The sequence below is a fragment of the Mytilus edulis genome, chromosome 11 (assembly GCF_963676685.1).
Source record: "Mytilus edulis chromosome 11, xbMytEdul2.2, whole genome shotgun sequence".
In the NCBI taxonomy this organism is placed as follows: Eukaryota; Metazoa; Mollusca; class Bivalvia; order Mytilida; family Mytilidae; genus Mytilus; species Mytilus edulis.
The window spans coordinates 73067452-73091651 of NC_092354.1; the positions used below are offsets into that span (position 1 = coordinate 73067452).

Sequence of the window (24200 nt, forward strand, 5' to 3'; positions counted from 1 at the left end):
TCCATACTTTGCAGATCGCTAGAAGAACGGTGTAGGTTGTCTTTTTTCGTTTTTGTCTTTAAGCTTTTTTTTTCACGCACACAATATACATATCTAAAAATGAATGTCGCTACTAGTTGACTCAGGATTACCAATATTCAAATAACTATGTCTGCAATAACACCACCTATAAAAACACATGTTTTCAATCAGATCTTTCACATGAAGCTTATGGTTTGTTTTTTTTAAAGAAATATACTAGAACTTTAACCCTGAATAATTTCAAATGTTCTACTTTGAAAACAAATGAAGCCTCAAGAATTTTATAGATTTTTTTGGACACAGTTTTTTTTTATCTCGAGCGGACGAATAATAACAAATTTCCAAAGTGTTATAATATTATAATTATGAAATTGTGAATGTTTTTTTTTCTCACTGTACCATTCTTCTTGGCTGGTGCCAATTACAAATGTGATGAATTTTCTGATATATCTTTACAAATTTATATAAAAAAAATAAAACAAAAATATTACAATTATGACCTTTGGATGCACATTTGACACATTTGAAATGGGAATCAAACAATTCTATGACATACATAGCTTGACCTGATGTATCATTTTCCAAGTCTGGTGATTCTTCTCCGGCTGAAACTTTATATTTCATCTTTTCCACGAAATAACACTGTGGTACTTTAATATATCACCAGGTTTGGTTTTTAAGTAACACGATCAATGCGACGGGTGTTACGTGCAGATCAAATTATGATTACCCACCAAGTTACACCTTTTCGAAAATGACATGTATGATTCGTAAGAACGATTTGTTAGGCTACCATATCGCCGCACGTGACACCACTATTTTTTGAAAATCGTTATTTATTGTATCATCTAGTTTTGTATGATCTCTTTAATTTTCTGTAAGAAGACAAGTCACTTCAATATTTTGTACCTTTTTGATAAAAAAATATTGTAACAATCATTTTTTTAATTTTTTATTTCCATTTCGTCATTTTTAAGTTCCATGTTGACAATTTTCTCAGTTCTGAATAGACATGATTCTACTTCAAATTGTCTTTGTAGTCGACATAACTGAATTTCGACTTTAAATTACCTTAGATAAAGTGTTATGTTGCGATTCCTTTTAAGCACAAAGGTTTCCTACGTTTCGTTGCATTACGTATTCATGGTGTACAAATGTTTATGTTTGAATGTTCCGCAAGCAGGTAAATCTGGAGAAGCCTTTGAAACGCAACTCAATATCAAATTGTTATCTTACTTTGATTCTCTCTCTCTCTCTCTCTCTCTCTCTCTCTCTCTCTCTCTCTCTCTCTTTCTCTCTCTTTCCATGCACCCATCCATTAAACAATAGCTCTCTCTCTCGTTCTATCTTGCTCTCTCACTTTTTAGAAGTAGACAACACTAATTTGAGTTAGCACACTAGAGAAAGTTCAAATTTATTTCCGAACTTATAAAAGTTGATGTTTTTTTTTTGTAAACAAAACAGCTTTTATTTTGTCATGAACATGATGAATGACATATTGTATCACAATTGCATATTGAAATATTTTAAGGGAAATTTTGACATCGTTTCTAAAAACAGAATAATCTTGTGTCCTTTATATAACGGGAGAAGGAAACACTGCACTATCATAAAACTAGATTTAAATGTTTGAAACGATGAAAAGATAGAATTCACGTAAACATTCTGAGTCAAAACTAAAATTATTCTTTTGACGACCATTTAAATAATGGTATAGTATAAAATATTCATCAAATTATTATAATGCCAAAATTTCAAGTATTAATTATGTATTATATATCTATCAAACTAATATAAAATAAACCTGTACAGCCTTTAAAGTAAACAATTCATATATATAGAAGAATATAGATAACTAAAGGAAAACTACATAAGCTTTATTTCTTTTTGCATTCATCATTTCGGGGAACAGAATAACCAACAGAATACATGAGGGATTTTATGGAATTGCTTAATAATGTCACACATTTGTCCATATTTATAAAGTCTGATAAAATGAGTTACATTGAATATTAATAACCTTAATCACATGACTAATAATCGCGCATGCTCGTACCTGGATAAAAACACTTGGATGAAAGTTTTCCGTTGGCAAAATTATCATAAAGCAAATGGTATGTACATAATTAACTTAATTTATCTAAAATGACTTATAAACCATTAACTGTTGTTGTAATGCATAAAAATCCGTCCATTGTGAGTAAACCTTAGAGAATGAATATGAACAGATAGTAGTACATGTACCAGAAATAATTGCTATTATTCCTACCATTTCTATTTTCTACTACTTTTTACATAACAGAATTGAATGTTTTACATGTATTTTTTATAAAACCGTAAACGTTTTCTGTTTGATATTGTTTATTTAATCATGAACACACATCAGGTAACAGTATATTTATTCAAGTGTGTTTCTATAGAATTTATCAGTGTGACGCACAACTAAAGGAGTAGGTCCAACAAGCCCCCTTTTTGGCCCCAAAATATAGCAGTTTTACAAAATTGTTAAAATGTAAACTTTTAGTTCTTTATTGGACAGTGGGATGCTTCTGCTACATAAATATGGGCTGTTTTTGACAATACAATGCACATATATCGGGTACTAGCACCATAAAGTCATGCTAAATTACTGAAATCTTCACAATTCTAGCATTTTAGTTAAATTTTAGACGGTTTTCGTGTAAAACGAAAGTGATTCGTGTTCATCCTTAATATTGTAATGTAAGTTGTATTTTATTATAATACATAACATTTATAAAGATTGAGGATGAACACGAATGCGGCCACGTTCATTTTTGACAAAAACTAACTGAAAAGTGACATTTTTCGGCATATTTAATAGATTTTTCGTATTTGAACTTGAATCGGATCGTTTTTAATGACTAAATCAGTTAAAATCTTTCACATAAACTGATTGATTCAAATGAAATAGACACTTCAGTGTTTAAAAAATGGTCAAAATCTTTCGTCAGATGAACCTGAAATTTGAGGCCAAAATCGGTCCTTACCGGACCTACTCCTTTGTAGGGTAAAGTATGTGTATAGTCTTGATTTAGAAAAGGATTTTGAAAATGAATTATAACTCATATTATCTGATCTTAAATAGATGGATTTTTATAGTATCGATTATAAATATCAATATATTTCACATCGATTAAAAGATTAAGATATAAAATCTTTGATAAAACTACAAACAAAGAACAGAGAGTTGCATAAAGTTCTGATATTTCTTGAAGTGTTGTCTTAAAAGAGGGATGAAAGATACCAGTTTCCATAATAGGGTTTATTATTATGTCATCAGTATAGCTAAAATATCAAAGTTCGCGAAAGTTTCCTGAGTTAATATTAAAGAATTATCCGTTCGTGTTCGACTAATGAATTTGAATGTTCCTTTTGGTATTGTTCTCCTATCTGTTGACATAACACGCTAAATGTATTACCTTTTATTATCATTGTAAATATTTTGTATTTGTTGCCAGGCAATTAGTCGATACAAATTTAAATGATCAACCTGAGAACGACCGTTTAAATTATTTCTTTTTTCAAAAGAAATAATTACATTTCAAATATACCGGCGTCGTTGAAGTTATTAAACCTATGAATACTTTTTTATGAATACTTTTTCAGCTGAACATTCAAATCTAATCTTGATAATTAGTTAACTTAGTTTTATAATGCATGTTTATTGTTTTCAAGTACAAAAACAATGGAAATAATTTCATAATATTCATTTTGAGAAAACAAGTGATGTTTGATTAACCATAAATCCCTTAAAGTAATGTTGCCTTACAAAATACATGTTCCAACTGTTATACAGTCCATGTATAGTGGTAAGAGGGGCAAAAGATTCCAGAGGAACAGTCAAAATGATAGATTGAAAATAAACTAACAACGCCATGGCTTCAAATGAAAAAGACAAACAGAAAAAAAAAATAGCACACATGACACAACATAGAAAACTAAAGACTATGCAACACGAACTCCACCAAAAAATGGGGGACATCTCTACCCACTTACACCATACACTATTCACTATACACCTTTACACCATACACTATTCACTATACACCTTTACACCATACACTATTCACTATACACCTTTACACCATACACCCTGTGCCATTACTCGATACACGTTATACCTTTGCACAGTACACTATCACCTCTAGTTTTTGATGGAGTTCGTGTTGCTTATACTTTAGTTTTTTATGTTGTGTCATGTGTTCTATTTTTTGTCTGTTTGTCTTTTTTCATTTTTAATCAGCCGTGGTCAGTTTATTTTCGATTTATGAGTTTGACTGTTCCTCTGGTATCTTTCGTCCCTCTATTACACATTATATCTACACTATCAGTAATTATCCATAATGCAATTTAATTGCAGAGAAAGCGTGCGACTACACAATTATTTATTGAAAAAAAAGTATTTTGATCACAATATTGTAAATTAATGTATAAAATTAAAAATCAGTTCTTATCAATATTATGTATAGTCTCTAACTTTAATAATCCCACTTAATATGACATGTTACACAATACCACAATTCGTCATACATTCCCCTTACACCATACACCATAGGATGTTTACACCATATTATTTTGATTTCATTTATACGTTTTAGGGCTAAAAACAGTTAAGATTGTAACGTACACAAATAACTTTAAAAAATTGCATGCGAAAGACAGTTTTGCAATAGGTGAATAAAAATGTCTCGAAACATGTAGTTGTCATAGAAACACCCATGTTGAATAACGTTTGAATATTATTGTCTTTTTATGTAAATCATATTACTACAAGTGTCTTGTAATAAATAAATAAATAAATGAACACTTTGGTATAACCACATACAAAGACATATCATTTGGCAAGAATTAGATTTTGGCGAATCATAAGTCCTTCATGGCTTCAAAAGATATTACATAGAACAACAAATCGGAGGACTTAGCTTGTTTGTATTGGATGCCAAAGCTTTACAAAATTCCGTACAAACAACGGTACATTGCAGGCTCATCTGCATGATTCACTAAGAAATTGTTCATTAGATTGACAAAAACTCTCTCCGCCGTGAATGAGGGTCTCCAGAAATACTGTGAATCTGTTTACTCGCGTAGTGGTATTACTCATATGTTGATTCTTAACAATATAAACGAACTTCCAGATATTAATATTTTTAAATCGCGGGCTTTTTCTGAAATTAGTTCTATCAACATTTGATTTTTAACCCTGTAGACCACCATTCCGAAAGTGAAAATTGAAAAAATCGCCAACAAAAGTCAATTAACAATGCCTTTTAACATAACAAATTGTAGCATACGCTATATATGTATTACTTTGGGATACCATAAGGCATATTTTGTTAATAGTCAACAAAAGCGTAAAACATGCTAAACAAATGAACAGTTTGCTGGAGTTTCTAATCGACAACATATTGTCGGCATTTCTACGGAAACGAACTATGCGCCTCTCCTTGTCGATCTTTTCCTTTTCATTTAAATCGGAGTTAATTCAGACAATTATCAAAACAGGAAGATCAAAGAAGACAGGTTATGTAATTTTATTTTCAGATATATTGATAAATTTCTTTCCATTAACAATCCCAACTTTTCTGATTGTGTTCCATTTAAATATCCCCCGAACTAGAAATTAAAGAAAAAAAAAACACGGCTTCCCCCACCTCACTTTTAGACTTTGACATACACAGTCATCTAAGTACCAGAATCTTTGACAAACATGATGATTTTAATTTTAAAATTATCAATCCCCCCTTTTGGAAGCAATTTACCAACTTCACCTACTAATGGGGTATACATTACCCAATTTGTACGTTTTCAAGATTTTGCAGCCCTACTTAGACTTTTTTAAACGTCACCAGTGTCTGAACAGAAAGTTAATGAACCAGGGTAATGAACCATGAGTATGTCTCGTCCTTTTTCTAAAAAAGTTCATCGGAAGGTACCAAGACCTTGTTGATAAATATTCCGTGTCAATTTCACAAATAATACACGATGGTCTTGAAGTATAGATTATGCGTATTGACCTTAGCTATTATCTTAACACTTGTTATAATGTTGTTTTATTTTGGAAATCTGGTCATACCGCAAAATACTGCAATTCAGACCCTGTTTCTTCTAGTGAAGATAGCCAATCAGAATCAGAGTCAGATTTAGACATTTCCACCCAACCAGAAAGCTATCAAAATGATATGTCAAAAACAAACCAATTAGATGATGCAAATCATAACACACCTAGCTTCACCTTCAACAAGCAGGCAAGTAATGATACCGACAAACATGACACGAACAATCTTGATGATCATTCAAACCTTAGTGAGAAAAAGGCAAAACGACGTACAAAAAAGCTAAACGAGCAAAAAATAACAAGAACACACATAAGGTCAGTTAAGATCAGCCGAGCATGGAGCGTTTCCTAGCAGAGGCGTTTATAACTCCATCATATAAAACCAATCAAAAGCAAAAAACATGTACTAAACGAACAGCATGTACTCCTACTGATAAGCTTCACAAGAGAGAAGAACCTGTGAAAAAAACTAAATCCTAAGCTCATCTAAGTTATAACTATCAATTACAAATCTTCATGTTTTTTTATATTGTATATTGTATAAACATCTTTGTTTATTTTGTATTATAAACATAGACTGTGTTTATCAAGTGAACAAACTTGTATTTTGTGAAGGTGATGTCTATAGTGTAGACACCATACATTTTAAAGAAAATTATAAGAATATTTGTTTATTAAAAATGTAGTAAAATATATAGCATATATGAAATTATTTGTAAATGAATTTTTTTTTATAGATTATGATTTTAAAGTTGATAAAACAGCTTGGATACAAAAATGTGTTCCGAGCACATCTAAAACAAATGAAATTTGCTTCATTGGTTTGAGCACTAAATTAACAAAATGTAGGATCACCATGGAAAAAAAATCAATTTAACTTCGCATATATAGTCATCTAGAATTTGTTCATAGCCCCACATTAATCCTTTCCCAAAAGATATTCTTGAAATCAAGTAAAAACAGCAGTCTCCTTTACACGACTATCCTTAGATGTTCTTTTCTATAGTATTTAAACATATATTCACACAGTCATTTATGTTTCATGTTTAACATCAGGAAAACAGCCAAAAACATCCTCCTATTCCTGAACTTAAATATGCCACCCTTGTTTGTTGTACATCATTGTACATATATTTTATGAATTTAACACTCATTTGGTTAATAACATTCTGTGGTACGATTTACTCCATATATTTAAAAATAAAATAAAATTTGTATATACAAAAGAACCACTTACACTATTAAAAATACAGTATGTGACAATTTTAATGTTTACAAACTACAAGAGGTTTTCGGAAAGTCAGTATTGAATCTAAAAATTAACTTTACCTATGCTATTTATAGGTCTAAAAATAACTTTGTGTCTATCTGTGTCACGATACATAGAACATGTTTTTACATTTTGATAGATTTTAATTTTAAATAGATCGTTTATAAGATTAACAATTGAAAATCTTTAATATTATAATGAAAACAAAAAGCCTCCACATTTACTCACTAAATTGTCAAGGTTTAGCGAGAAAGAAAAAACGCTTTAGGTTATTCTCTTGGTTTCAACAACAGAAATGCGACATTTTAGTGGCACAAGAAACTCATTTCACAACAGATATGATAAAGCAAATTAATAATGAATTCCATGGCCAACATCTTCATAGCTTAGGCACAACTAATTCGAGGGGAGTGTCTTTCTTTATTTACAAATCACGTTGTTTTTAAATAATTAATGAATTTTGTGATAAAGAAGGAAGAATTATCATAAGCCGAGAAGGATCATTCATAATTCAGAATTCAAAACTCGCAAATCAAGAAAGATAATCCTGTTTTATTACAGTTGCAATCCAAACACAATAAATTTTATCTTAATCTGATCAATTGATCTGATAAAATATACCGTAGATTAATAATATAATAGTGCACAGACAAACATTATAACCCTTTTCAAAGGATATGTGCCGACATTATGTCAGACAAGTGAAACATTTCTTGTTATCTCTTTTACTCCGGGAGAGAGAGAGACATCGAGTGTCACTTCAATCCTTATTCGATTTTTGTTCTTCTTCTTTTCATGACTTGTGAATCTTTCATAATATAAAAATAAGAAGATGTGGTATGATTCCCAATGAGACAACTCTCCACAAGAGACTAAAATGACTCAGAAATTAACAACTATAAGTCAACGTACGTCCTTCATCAATGAGTAAAACCAATATCACATAGTCAGCTGTAAGAGGCCCCGAAATGACAAATGTAAAACAATTCAAACGAAAAAACAAATTTGATATACAACAAAAAACGACAACCACCGAATTACAGGCTCCTGACTTGGGACAGGCACATACAGAATGTGCACCATCCTCATTTATATAACACAAACAATATGTCGTCCACTTTTCGGTGTAGTGAATGAGAATTATTGTCAGGTGTGAAATTAGAGAATAGGCAGGCGAAGAATGGAGATCGTAGCGTTGTTTTTTGTTATCCACACAGGAAACACATTGAGAGTTTTATGCTGTAAGAAATTAATCATTGTGTCCGAAAAGACAAATTTTCTTTCATTGTAGAGGATGCTTACATAGTTTTGACATACTATATTTGATTGTTATATAAAATTTCAACTGTTTTTTTTTAAATGATTGTTTATTAATTTATTTCTGTTATTTCTTTAACCCGAAACCGCCTTTGAAAATGGTGAAAATGTTTTGCAATGTTCCTGGATATCAATTTTACCAAGGGTTTTCGGATTTTTTCATTGCTGTCATTAGGAAATCTAGTGTCAAAATATTACCTTCTAAGTAAACACTGAAAATCTTTCAATGTTGGTTCTGTTTTAGCAAAGACACTATAAGTTAAAAATTCACAAGAACACTTTCTGGTAGTAACAATAAAAAACAATAAAAAACCTGATAATTATAGAGATATAAGAAAGCAAGTTATATTGGGAAACTAATATATAAAAACATAGGGCAACAGTTTATATTATAGTCATTGGGTAGAGGAAAACATAATTTTTGTTAATGATGAAATTTATGATAAAGGAGAAATCTCTTATAACATATTAAATAACTCGAAAAGAACAAAATGGAATTGCTAAACTGTGTACTCGAAAAGCTTTACCCAAATGTTGGATCCAAAACTTAAAGAGTAATATATCGAACATACTAAAATCAACATAACACAAGACATTATAATTTATTTCTCATTTTATACACATGCAAGTAGACAGCTATTACTCTGTAAATTGTAACTAACACGTAATTGTACTATGTAGATTCACTACAAGTTTTACCAATAACATCCCCTAGTTTTATTGGTAATTAACAATACAGGGAATAACCTTAGTGCCGTTGTTGTAACAGTATACGTATACAGTTTAACAGTAAGGGGCTTTGTTAACAACTATTAGTGAAATAAAGTATCTGAAGTTGAAAACAAAAGTGTTTTTTTATTTGTCCTTATTGATATTACTTTTACTGTTTTGGCTGTGTTTGGTGATATACTTTTGACGTGGTTCTGTACTTATTCACCCCGTCATTGTGTGTTTGTATTATGTTTTCATTTCTGCTTTGTCTGACGTGTGTGATTTTTTTTGTGTTTCTCTGAAACATATAACGTTGCTCTGTACTTAACATCCCGCTATTGTGTTATTGTTCTATTATAATTTTTTACTATGGTCTTTCATATTTGCTAATGCTATGTTTATATGCCCTTTTGTGTTTTTTTTATACATAATGACGTGGCTCTCTCTTTTTTTTTATATCAGAAATACACAATAGGTAAAAAAAACAAGCGGCAAGATGGAAAAATTACCTTCTAATTTACATTCTACAGAAAGTGTGCATAAAAGAACTATGGACTTTATCCGCTCATACTTATAACGACATAATTACTTTATATCCCTAGCTACCTGTGTAACGTTCACATTCTGACGTCAAACGCGAAATTCTACGCCAGAGAGAATGTTAAATATTTGTTCATTTATATAAATTTCTTGTTTACAAAACTTTGAATTTTTCGAAAAACCAATGATTTTCTTATCCCAGAAATAAATGACCTTAGCTGTATTTGGCACACCTTCCTGGAATTTAGGATTGTCAATGCTCTTCAACTTTATACTTGATAATTTATATTTGTTTTGATATGAGCGTCACTGATAAGTCTTATGTAGACGAACCGCGCGTCACGCGTACTAAATTATTATCCTGGTACCTTTGATAACTTCATGTAATCAAAACAATTAATGAAGTTGTTAAATGTGATATAAGCCTTTTTGCGCTTATTTGTTTAAAATTTGTTCGTTTTACTTGTGATTATGATACATACTGTACTTGTACATCCTGTCATTATGTTATTTTTATGATATTCTCGTTTTTTTGTCATTTTTGCTAACGTGCTTTGTCTATATGACGTTTGGTGTAACTTCGATACAAATAACGTGTCTCTGTTCTTATACATCCTGTTATTGCACTATCGTAAAACATGTTTGTATACTTGTTGATCATTTTTGTTTTGTGATTTGTCTCTATGCCTTTTTATAATTCTCTTATGTGACTCTGTACTTTAACTCACTGTGTTTTTGTTGTATAGTAAATTTGTATATTCTTGTCTTTAATTTTTGCCTATATGACTGGTCTTTTTGCCATGTATTGCTTCTTTGTTACATTTTTGTGATTCTTTGTTACATATTTGTTTGTTTATTTAAATGATTAAGATCATAACACAATGTTGACTGCTGAACCCCTGATTTTGACGTTTTCACCTCTTGTTTGTTTGTTTTGTTCACACATCGTTGTCAATATAATGGAATTTGATCCGACTGTCATTTGTTACCAAATTTGTTATCACTTCAATCAAAACATACCAACAGGTTCCAGGAGAAGGCTTCAAGGCACGGAATTAATCTTTGTCGTAATCGAATTTTACACAATAGTTCGGTTGTAAATGACGATGGTGTATATGAAGATGTAGTTACCAATATTAACTTTGCCATGATTGTTAGAAATGTTTTTTTTTTTCGTAAAAAGACAATTTGATTCCATGTGTTAAATGAATATTACTTCTATCCATAAATATATATTCAAAGTCAGATAAGAATATGATTACTGCATTTATCAATTGCTCCACTAAAAAAAGTTTAAAAAGAGGGACGAAATATTTCAGAGGGACTTTCAAACTCATTAATTGAAAATAAACTGACAACGTCATGGCTAAAAATGAAAAAAGACAAACAAACAAACAAAAGTACACATGACACAACATATTAAACTAAACAATAAGCAACAATAACCCCTAGAAAACTAAGCGTGATCTCAGGTGCTCCGGAAGGGTAAGCAGATCCTGCTCCACACGTGGTACCCGTCGTGTTGCTCATGTTATAAAAAATCCGGTAAATAGTGTAATCCGGAAGGTCACATTCATAAAAAGAAAAGGGATTGTAGTTACGACGTAAGGAACATGTCTGATATCTTATGTGAAACTGTTATTCTGAAACGGTCAACCAACTCGTGATGGCGACTGTAAAATTTACGAAGGGATGCTTTCAACTTCACCGTTTGGAACTCTTTGTTTAATAGCTTCCTTGTGAACAGCAACCCTCTATCAAGAAAATCGTGATAGTATAGTATAAAGATATTAAGTCAGATAAGAGACGAGACCACAAGTATAGTATAAAGATAGTAAGGCAGATAAGAGACGAGACCACAATACGAACTGCGACTAGGAAATTAGTTTTACATCCCATTAAATTCTAGTTGCATAGACAGGGCAATTGTCTCCTGCTAAGAATGCATCGCCATGTGCGATTTCACTCCCAGTTAAAATGTCACAATCATGAAAACAACACAAGGATAAATAAAACATGCGATGAATTTACAGATATCAAGAGATCTAAGACCACAAACACTTGTCGGAAGTAAGTTAAGACATATTCACATCGTATCGGTCAATCATTCGTTATGTTGACCGTAAAACCTATGTAGTAGAGATATATGTATTTCGATCTCAGAAATTTGTTATGCCAGTTTTCATGTAAGTAGCACACTCCTATTGATCAAGTCTGTATTGCGTGAACATGGAAGAAAATAATATTTTAATTAAGACATAACGTTATAATCGTGCAGAAGATATACTGCTGATAAGATCATCACATTTGTCATATATTCTACCTTGCAATCATTCATGTGTGTCAATAATATCAAGACGTTAATAAAATCATTTTAATTTTGGTCAACAAAAATTCTTTTAAAAAATAATTGCTCCTGCAGAATATTTAAAAAAGTTAAGTTTTTCATTTGAAAAGTCTTGATAAATTTACTTTATAATTTACTGGAAAAACACAGGAACTATTCAATGAAGAACATTGATAAAATCTTTTGGATGGTTTGCTTGATTGAAATATGCTACTGTAGATTTGAAAGTTTAAATATTGATAAAGTGAATACATTGTGATATAATTTGTGCAAACATTATGTTTTAGGTTTAACAACACAAATACAGCACAAATACCGGACACCGACATGGAGAAATCCATCCCGATAAGGTTTGCAATGATATGTAAATGAATGTGAAAATTAAAAAAAATATATGATTAGATTAAATACACAGAAGGTCAGTTAAAATTATATTATCGACAGTGCTCAATTACCTATAATGGTTTATTTTTACAAATTGTGACTTGGATGGGGAGTTGTCCACATCATGAATCTCTTTATACTTAAATCGTAGTATGCAGTAAAGGATCGATCCCTTTTCTGTGAATAATGTATACTAAGAAAATCATGGACTAAATGATGTATGTATGTCATGTGATATTCAATCAATAAAAAAACAAAATTATGAATTCTTTCATCAATAATAATTATAAACAAACACCAAGCTTAACTTGAACCTTTAAATGTATTACTAGTTTACTTTACCAGACACAGTAAACGATCTTTCTTCATCGCAAGAAGTTGCTTCTTGAAGCAGAAATCAGTCCATAAATACGTTTACGTCTACAAAGTTAAAAATATAAGTTCAGCTCTTGACCCAGCATTTCCTATACTTGTCAGAAAAAAACACCTTTAATCATAATAATCAGATATATTGCAGTTCAAGAGTCAGTTTGATTTTTTAAACGATTTTCTACATTCGTATGAAATGTAAAGACTTATCATTAAGCGAACAAACATTACAAGTTTACCTCTTCGACACAAAATACACGCCCGTATCCGCTTACCCACTGCTAAAAGTACACCCAAATGTGCCTTAAAAATTACTCTTAATACCCTCTATTCCTTCTCCTTCCCTCCAAAAAATAACAAAAAGAGTTGTTAAATTTGGCCTCTTGAAATTTGTTGTCTCATTGGCAATTGTACCATCTCTTTCTTTTTATATTAACCAGATTTTTTTCCTTTTTTTAGTAGTGGTGCTGACAAAATGAATTTACAACTTCCTGAAATTTACGCAGTTTCTGCAGGTAAAAGAGGTTTTGCATTAATAATCAACAATTTCGAATTTGATGACATAACAAAAAATTTACCAGGTGGTAAACAGGATAGTGTCAGACTCAAGGAAACATTTGAAGGTTTACAGTTTATAGTTGAACTGAAGGAAAATCTTTCTGGAACGGAGATAGAAAGTCGTATAATAGCTTGTAAGTTTTAATCTATATGTCTATACATGTTGACATTCTACTGTGCGTAAAATTTTTCTATATGATATACTGAGACTTTTAGAAATTTAGAAATGTGACATTAGTAGAATTTTGTCAACTAACTTAATTTCCATAAAAAATTTTCATATGTCCCATGTAGGGCAACATAGAAGGTAGTATGTAGTAAATTATTACTTTTCTCAATTATATGGATACTTTAGTTATTGCACACATTTATAAGCTGATTGGAATGTAGTTATAACGCCAAGAGATTAAGAACAACAGGACTAAACAAGAACAAACGTTCAGTCCATGATGCATGAATTGGTATTAATTTCAAACAGTTGCAAATTTATAATTTATTATCCAGGCTACACGTAGATGTATTATCTAGTATTTATTTTATAGTTTGTTATATCTAACATGTAAACTTATACGTCTAAAAGGGTACTCAACAAAATCAAATTGAAAAAAAAATCATGAAGTAATATACATATTTTGGTATACTAATATCCTTCATTAGTATGATGAAAATTGAATCTGATCCAAACTAAAAACTGTTCCATGCTTGAAATTGCAAAGTTCACACAACTTCATTGTTCAAAACAAAAATAGTATACATTTATATATGTATCCCAAAATGAAATGACGCTTAAATGTATTGGTTGACACTGCGCGATTTTAATTGCACATTTGTATTGACCCACTTTGGAACCAACATTTTTTTTACCCAATCAGATAAGTTTTTAGTAGTCTCATTGGCACTCATACCACATCTTCCTATATCTAAGTAATAGTACATAAGACACAACATAGAAAACTAAAGACTAAGCAACATGAACCCCACAAAAAATGGTGATCATCTCAGGTGCTCCGTAAGGGTAAACAGATTCTGCTACACATATGGTAACCGTTGTGTTGCTTATTTTATTGCAAACCCGGTAAATAGGTCACATTCTTAAAGAGTGAAGGGGATTGTAGTTACGACATCAGGAACATATCTGATATCATCTGTGAAACTGTTATTCTGAAACGGACAACCAACTTGTGATTGCGACTGTAAAATTTACGAAGGAATGACTTAAACTTCACCATTTAGAACTTATATAGAATTCACTTCTTTTCTTTTGTCAGTAAGTTTTGTAACTAATAAAATTATTGAAATAAAGATAAAGAAAAAGTTGGTCTGTGCTTGTGAGTTCGTTTTGTTATTTTTATTGTATTGAGGTTTGCCTTTAAACAAGGATAAAAAACCGTATTGTATGTGTTCACATCTTGAGAAAGAAAAACCACCTGCAGACAAAACTATGACCAGATTAACAAACATACTTTAGACAATTATTTGTCTTTTAAGGCCTTTTTGATAAAAATCCGACCTTAAATGCTTTTTTGAAAACATGTGTTTTTAAATGAAATATAGAGCAAAAATATGTAGGCAATGAATTCTTTGGCCAGGTACTGTATTTCAAATAATTCAAAACTCTATCAATGGAAAATTTGGATACATACGTATAATGGTTAGACAAAACCCTACAATAGTTATATTCAAATAAATACTACATGTAGTACTGATTTTTGCACATACGACGAGTACTATAATATATAATATTTCATTCAAACTCTCTGCTGAAGTGATATATTTTTTTTATTCCACTCACTTAGACGAATACACTCTATTTGATGAGATTATATTTGAATGCTTTCCAATGTCTGATTATAAAAAGTATTATACACTAGGTTGGATTTATATAGGTAAAGCTAAAATACGAAACACCAATTTAAATTTCCATACAATAATAACACTGTAATACCAAAGAAAGGAGTTATGAACAATAATTTGGCATATCTTTTTGAACGCTTTGTTTAGAATTTAGAAATTATTAGAAGCATATGTTTGATAATTATTTCAATGTATTTTAGATAGTCAGTATGAGACCCTTTCGAGGTATAACTGTTTTGTTTGTGTTTTATCAAGTCACGGGGCGTATGACAAGTTGATTGGCAGAGATGGCGCTCAAGTACATCTCCCAACAGTTCTTGGAACCATATTGAATTGCAAATATCTTATTGGACAACCAAAACTCTTTTTTATAGATGTAGGTTACAAAAATATTTGATTTATTATGCTTATTTGTCTGTTATATTTGTCCATATATATAATACCCATGTATACCCAAAAGAGGCGCAAGACACCAAAGAAACATTCAAACTCATTAGTGGAAGATGTACTGTCAGCACCAGTACAAAAAAAAGAACAACAGAAAACCAACAAAACGGTACACAAAACATAGCTTATAACACTACAAACTTAGCAACTCAAGAAGGATTATCAGACTATGCTCTACATGTGGCATACGTTAAGGTGATACGATACAGTTACAGGGCAGGGTACCGTTTCACAAAGCCTTCGTAAGTCTACGTGTTATCGTAAGTCCATCGTAAATAAATCGTAGGTTTTACAGCCGTTTCACAAAGCCGTCGTAAGTTAAGATGATCGTAAATAATGCGTAGATACTGGCGTAATTTACTACAGCTATACCCAGTCGTAACTCCATCGTAGTTTTTCTACGAAAATGAATCAATTCATCTAACATGGCTGCAGCGTTCTTTATTCTTGGTCAAGATGCCTCAAATGTTATAAGACGAAGAAGAATCTTCAATATTATAGAACTACACTTAAAGTCTTTCTTCGTTTGTTTATTTGTATATGCAAGCAACTTACTTAATGCAAATCTAAGGTATTAATCATTGTTTACTTATCTTATTTCCTACCGGCGTACGTCTTAACAATTTAATAAATAGGCTTTCTATCACGCCCGCGTTCTGAAATCTATTTATAATTATATCACTACAGGCACAGCGGTAATCGATAAAACGTTTAAGGAAGGATGTTTTATTCCCATTTTTAAAGTTGTGTACATTATAAATCTGAAATCAGTGTTTCACAGTCAAACCAGATAATATTTTTTTTTTGTTTTTTGTAATTTCGACCAAAAAAGAAATGTATTTTTTAAAATTAGAATATCGAAATAAATATCTGACTGTAATTAGTTTTGTGGTTAATGGAATTTATTGCAACTATTTAGATATGTACATGTATGCCTTTCTAGTTACTATTTTTGGATCGAATTTAATGTACATTGTATTATACCAAAACTAATAAGGGGGGGGGGGTAAGCTGCAGATCAATAAGACTTTGAGTATATGCGACATGTCTTCAAAAATTAATACAGTAGAAAAAAAAATTGAAAGAGGGAGGGGAAGTTAAAGATTGAAAAGTGATGCATTTTTTTCTGTTTACTTTATTTATTTTTTTTATTTAGGGACATCGCCACATGCACCTGTTTCTATCAATGGGAATGTCGACTATTAATATGTAATATACGAATAGTCGACCTTCCCATTGATAGATCGAAACAAGTGCATGTGCACATCTCTCCTAAGGACATCTTCTTTTAGGCATATTTTTTAGGGAAAGAAAGAAATTCTTCTATACACAATAGCCGAGTTAGCTATACAAAACTGTTGGAAATGTAGGTTATACGTTAATAAGACAGCAATCAAATGACAAATACAAACTAAGGACATCCAGAAGGCAACATAGTATAGTATAGTTTTCAACAATATAGATAGATGTCTATGTTCCAGACCATATGAGTATTTGTGCCGTACGCGTACGGTCCACACCGTATGGTTACTTTTTTCAAAATACGCATACGTCGTCGGACTGTTCGCATACGGTCTGCCAGATTTTAAGAAGTTGGTCAAGTTTTAATACAAATAAATATATTACAGATCAACATGACATAAATCTCGAATTGATATAAAAAGTTCAATTGTATTTGGAATAAAAACTTATTGTTTTGACTATTTTAATAGGTCGCGTCAATTTAATCTGGTAAGCTCCTGTATTTAGCATGAAATTCTATATTGCTCACTGAATTGAAGACAAAATGTGGAAATTTTTTTTTTTAGAATATTTAGGAACTTTTCTAGAAAAACGTCAAAACAGCTGTTTCCTTGTGAAACAACAGGTCAATTTCTAGTTTTATAAAAATTATATTTGATAGAAACGATACAAAAAAATAACATTAAATCGCAATTCTCCAAATAATGTAACAATTTAGGAAAAAAGGACAAAGCCTAAATGTAAAAAAAGTTAATGATTTAAAATTACCAATTTTTAACTACATAAACGCATATTTCCCGCTTTTCGTTACACTGCAAAAAACTTTCCTAGGAGCCGTGGATTTCGGATATCAACTGTATATTTCCAAAATATTCACGTAAATTGATGGCGTCGTGTGTTTAAACAGTTATTGGCTAATCAAATCGGTATATATTATTTAATATTCACGGTTGGGAACCCCTTTAACCTGAACTCCTGCGTTCTAAAAATTACATGCTTTGCATATTCTTTAGCTTTTATATACTTAGTAGGCAACCCTTTTTGTTGGTTGGTTGTAGCATAATATTTTCATGCACTGACTTTTAAAAGAGACCACCAAAAACTCTCCGTGGTTACTCAAAATAACTAAACTCTGCGTTTTCTGCATACCAAATTAAATATTGATATACGTATATGACCTCGTATATCATTTGGAATGAAAGGTTGAACTGGTCCTTATCAGAACTGGTTCAATGATTTTAGCCATGCAAATTATGTTCATTAATAAGCATCGGTATTTTCGTCCACTATTGCAGACTTAGTTAACCTTACATCCTCCTCCTACATTGTGTCAATAATTATTACAACAATGCAATTTCGTGAACGAGCTCCGACAAAAATAACCATTGACAACAAAAAGCTCTGCACAGCTGAAAAAAAACATACAAAACTAGTCATACAATCAAAGAGCTATAATTCTCGATTTTTGGAACGAAGCATGCACAAAGAACAGAAACAATTGAAGAGCTATCAGACCAAATAGTACATAATAAATAGCCAAATCATACAGACGAACTAATGGAGTTGAAACCTTAATTTCTTTATAATTTCAAAATTTATGGATAATTTTAAGGGAGTTGCAGAATCCAAACTTCTCTTTCGTCGGAATGATTCCTACGTCTTCAGTTTTATATATGAGAGATCCATAATTTATTCCCATTAAAAAAAAACAACAAACAAAAAAAAAAACAAAAAAAAAACCCAATATATTTTATAGATCTGGAAGACGAATGCTCGAAGACGGATGACATTGTTTTTGATTTTTTGGCGGTTTGGGAAAACCTATTTGTCTTTCACTACGAATAAAAGTTAAATACATTTTAAAATCCTCCAAAACGACTTTATTGATAAGCATTCTATATTGAGCTATCAATAATAAAATCTAGCCTGTTCTGGTGATAAAATTTTTACTCTGTCAGAATCCAGATTACTCTTAATGTCGGATAACTAATGCTGCTGTATATGTTATAAAACTTTATGCTCAGCGCTAGCTTCTCGGTACTATTTCCTCATATATCACAAACTAGATAAGATTACAAATAAGCTAAATTATAATATTTATATTTTTGTGTGTTTCGTTTCAATCAGACATTTAACAAAATTGATAAATGGTTTCATTTGTGTAGTGCAAATTCTAAAGGGGAACATAATATAAAGTATAAGCATATTTGTTAATGGAGAAAAGATAAGAATGGCTAAAGAATTACAGAACAAAGAAATGCACCCCCCCTCTTTGCCACTAATCTAGACCCTCACTGTGTCGGATAGTTTCGTTTAATATATTGGACTATTTTTGTCTCCAAAAAGAATATTGGTACAAAGTGTTGTTAAGAAATATATGTATTTTAAATTACTGACGAGGTGAACACAAAGAAAAATATTGCTTGACAAAGTTTGCTATTTTTTCTAACCAAATTAAAATCGTAAAAAAATGCATTTGTGTTTAACCCATTAAATAATGAAAAAGAACCTCACTAAAAATATGACCAAATAAACAATTGAACTTCAGACATTTCTGCATCTTATGGTAACTATTTTATAAAAATCACTCATAGACTTACTTGGTAATATTTTTTTTGAAAAATACCGATTTTAGTTGAAATGATAGGACATTTGTGAGTGGGAACTCACTTTTGTCCTATGACTGTACGCGTCATATATCTTGAATTAATATTGAAAACGAACTAAAATTCTTTAGTTGTATTAATGTTGATATAAAAATATCGCCATAATTCGCCATCCATAATAATTATCTTTAAGAATGCTTATTTGGTATGCCATACTCGATAAAAGTGGGGACGTGAAAGAAAGCACTCTTCTTGGTTTACGATACACACGTAACGGGAACGTAGAACCACACGTAAACGGATCGTAAACTGATACGATGATCGTAAGTTAAGAAGGCTTTGTGAAACGGTGGCAAAGTAATGACGTCGTATTTCGCAACGTCAAACTGTGACTTATCGAGAAAAGATAAAGTTTTCAACTGATTTTTATCTGTTTAAACTAATAAAACTTGAAAACGAGTTAATTGACCCCTCTATTTTAAAATGACATTTGGTTTGATGACGTATGAAGATTATGTGTACCAATGTGTATGAAAAAGTCAATAATACAATTCTTTTAAATTTGATAAATATACAGCAAACAATGACGTGTTTTTGTTCTACATTCATGAATATTTAATGAAAATGAGTTATTTGTAAAAATAAAATTGACAAACATTTATTTCAAACACAAATTACAAATAAATTACCAAACAACAGCTTGTGTTTATCTTTAAAAAAAAGAATCGAACCAGGAACCTTTGTTTTAGTAGTCTGATGGACTAACCAATACACCACGGTTCTCATATGAATTGTCCTTAATGTTAAGTGCAATGAATATATGTTAAAAGTTAAGACTGTGCTAATAAATCGTAAGGTTTTGGCATACAAAATTCCCATGTAGATCTAATCAATAGAAAATATAACTGTTAAAAAAACCCGCTAGATTTTGCAAAATGTTAACTACGCACCTAAAATGATCGGTTTTACATCAAATATATGACTAAACATGTGTTACTTATTATAGATCAACAAAATATAGACAGCTTTTTCATGCTCAATTATCTTTACCTTTTTGTATTTTTCTGATTTGCTTTCATAATTATATTGGTATGAAATTTTACAGGCCTGCAGAAATTTGGATCCACATTTCAATCTAGAAATACCACTACCTTATCCAGATTATATGATTTGCTACTCGGCTCTTCCTGGTAATTTTAAGTTTAACTAAGAATATGAGAGAGGTTGAGAGAGAGGGAGATAGAGATAGAGATTCTGTATTTCTGTCATGTCCGAGATAGGTGGCCTCTAAGATGTTTAAAAATGTATTGACTATCTGTTGTTTAAAAGGCTGGATGAATATCCAGTAATGAACTAGCACAATGCTTATGTCAATTTTTTGGTAAAGTGATTGTAGAAGATCAGAAACTTGAGTAACCAAATAATCGTTACGTACAAATTTAAATCCAGCTGCTAATTTTGTAGTTTTCTTGTCTCTTATCCAACTCACTAGCATATTATGGACTTCATCGTTGAATCAATTCACACTGCCTACTAATCAGTAATTACCCAATTTGTGATCAGTTGACCATAATAAGTTAGTAAATAGGTGTAACATTTCAATTAAAATTGAGTGATTTCTTTCACGATTTACTGGTATTTACATGGAGCAATAAAAATTACATGAAATTAGATAAATTTTACCTATTTACTGTAACACATTTTTGTTGAAGAAATTCTGTGACAAAACTAAGGACAGAAAAAGATATCTAGATATAAATAGCAACACACATTATGTTTTTAGTTTGTATATTAACGTTTTCGGCTTTTCACTCGACTCCTCATATAGTAACTGAACATGTGTTTGCAGCAACTCATTGTTTTGTAATCACAATAAGTCCAAGGACTATAAAAAATTAACAAGGTGAATGACTAAACTAGATCTAACAACAGAATCTATTACATACATAAAAAAGCTGTTATTATAATTACCACTGGGTTCACATCTAAGGTAGAAATATCAACTTTACCTCAATGAGGAGACATTCGATGTGGAACATGACATTTACATATTTGAGGGGGAAGGGGGGAAGGGGGGTATTATATTAAACATTTGGAATAGTTTTTAAAGTGAACGCACAAATAAAGTGGTAATTCTGAAACAAACTTAATTTATTTTGATACTTGTTTAATCGGGTAAGAAAACTACAGTGCACACATCGGAGGTACATCATCTAGCCGTAAAAGAGTTTCAAATCGATGTATGTCAGTAAGCAACACGTCATGCAGTAAACATTGTCTTGTGCAGAAATGAGTATTTTCGTATCTTTCCGTCTTTTGAAATATTCATTGACAATAAGCTTAAGGATCGTTGTACTACAAAGGTAGAACACTTTACATGTAAGTATAAACTTACTATCAACCGGAATGTAAAGAAGATCCTTCCGTTTAGTTACTGTCAGAGGAGAAACGGGAACGGACAATGTCAGTCGTACGTTTTGTTGTGTTTTTATGTTTGAAAATAATAATATATTAGGTATATTTTGAATATTTTTTTGAAGTAATACATGTATGTGATATTTAGGATATTTAGGTTAAGATACATTAAACTAAACTTCTGCTTACTTTTAAATGACTTTATTGTTTTCACTCTGACGTTAGGAACATCAGCCTATATGATGAACGGTACCACAGATAGATTCGAAGGATCTAGATTTATTAAGTCGATGTGTGATGTTCTTTGCGAGTACGGGGAAGATGAACAACTGGCGCATTTGCTGATCAGGATAAAAAAAGCAGTAAATGACAAGAATGGCCATGTCGAATATGAACAGAACGTACAAAGTAGAGACAGTCTAACAAAAAGATGTTTTTTTAAACCTGGCAAGTAAGTACAGTTTAACATCGAAAGCAGAATCTAATATTAATTCACACATATGAAGGCGAATTTATCTAGAAAAGGGTTATTTGGTATCTTTTGTCCCTCTTTTATGCAATTATATTAACTTATATCATATACAAAATATTTACAGACATCCCCTTAAGGAAGTTCAGAAGTATAGAAAAAAATGACAGAATTTTCCTATACTTTGCAAAAATGAAAAGTTTACTACGCTTTTTAATTTTTTTTTATTAAAAAGTATGGGTCATCGCGCTATTTTTTAGGGTACAAGTCGTTCAAAATTGTCAACATTTGCAGAGATTGATCATGAAAAAACCCAATTCCACATGTGCAAAAAAAAAACTATGAGACAGAATTTCGAAATAAAATATGCTGAAGATAGATTGTTTAATATATTTTAAATGAAAAAGAAAAAAATGTTGTCCCCGAACCTTTTTTCTTGCTACACAAAATTAAAATATGTCCAGTATAAATTTTGTACTAAAAGAGATACTCCTCTGAAATCGCTTATTTGGAAAATAAATTCTTTGAGCATAAATATTTGGTATTTGTTAAAATATTTTCGATAATGTAATGTGAATAAGTAAGTTTTATTCATATAATTAAACAGTTTATCAATAAACTGCAAATCGGTCTTCAAATTTGCAGATTTGTGCATTAAACTTCACCGATTTTTTTCTGTGATTGTACAATTCAAGATGGCGGGATGAACCTGCACTACCTTAATAATGCTTCAAATGGTTACAAAAACAAATTGTATTTTTATCAAAATTTATTAAGTTGCTTTATATACTATCTTCTACCCCTTTTTTTTTTTTATAAAAAAACAAATGTTCACCGTATTAACACCCAGTCTCCCATAAAACCATGCAAAACAGTCCACAAGGGGGGTCAACATATTTGATTGAAACTTTGTGTGCTTAATCATCATTATGAAAGAAGTTCATATTAAAAATATTTCATCTGGTTCCCATGTCTTTCAGCTTGGAGATGCTGTAATGTACCGGGAACCAGTTTTCCCATGTTTGAGGCAGTATTTTTCTATGAAATTGACCAATTTCAACACCCTGAAACTTATAAATGCGAAAAATAACTAGATAGAGAATGATGATTTATTGAATAATCAAGTGTTAAAGCTTTAGAAACTCGTCAGTACATACATTTTTCAAGAAACAGTTTGTGGATTATAATAAGGGAGATAATCCAGTAAAAAATATTTTCAGAAAATCATAAGAAGTACATATTTTAAAAGCTATCCAGCCTTTGTTCCATTAAAATATTAAGATAACTCACTTTGTTTTATCAATTGGAATACTTAATTATGCATTTTAGCTAATACACTTGCTGGGGTCTCTGTCAAGTACATTGTAGAATTCTTCTCAAAAAATGCCTAAATTTACATTTTCTCACTATAAATCAAAGAATTTAAACTAGTATTTTGTGGATAATTTTGGGAATGTAAGTGTTTCCATTTCGAAAGCAGTACAATAATTGACAAATTAATTCAAAGTAACAATGACCATAGTTCAATTACAATTTATGGTGCCATATATATTGAATTTATATGGTACAAAGGG

The 24200-nt window shown here is 30.9% G+C and overlaps 1 protein-coding gene across 1 annotated transcript in view; it reads left to right on the forward strand.

Annotated features, from left to right (window-relative positions):
• Positions 1 to 2063: 2063 nt before the first annotated feature.
• Positions 2064 to 24200, forward strand: part of LOC139494567 (caspase-3-like) — a 35106-nt gene continuing 12969 nt past the window's right edge. The window contains exons 1-6 of the mRNA XM_071282728.1: positions 2064 to 2135; positions 12570 to 12632; positions 13495 to 13727; positions 15648 to 15823; positions 20848 to 20932; positions 22383 to 22608. Of these exons, the coding sequence (XP_071138829.1) occupies positions 12610 to 12632; positions 13495 to 13727; positions 15648 to 15823; positions 20848 to 20932; positions 22383 to 22608 (743 nt within the window). The 5' untranslated portion in view covers positions 2064 to 2135; positions 12570 to 12609. The remainder of the gene's footprint in view (positions 2136 to 12569; positions 12633 to 13494; positions 13728 to 15647; positions 15824 to 20847; positions 20933 to 22382; positions 22609 to 24200) is intronic.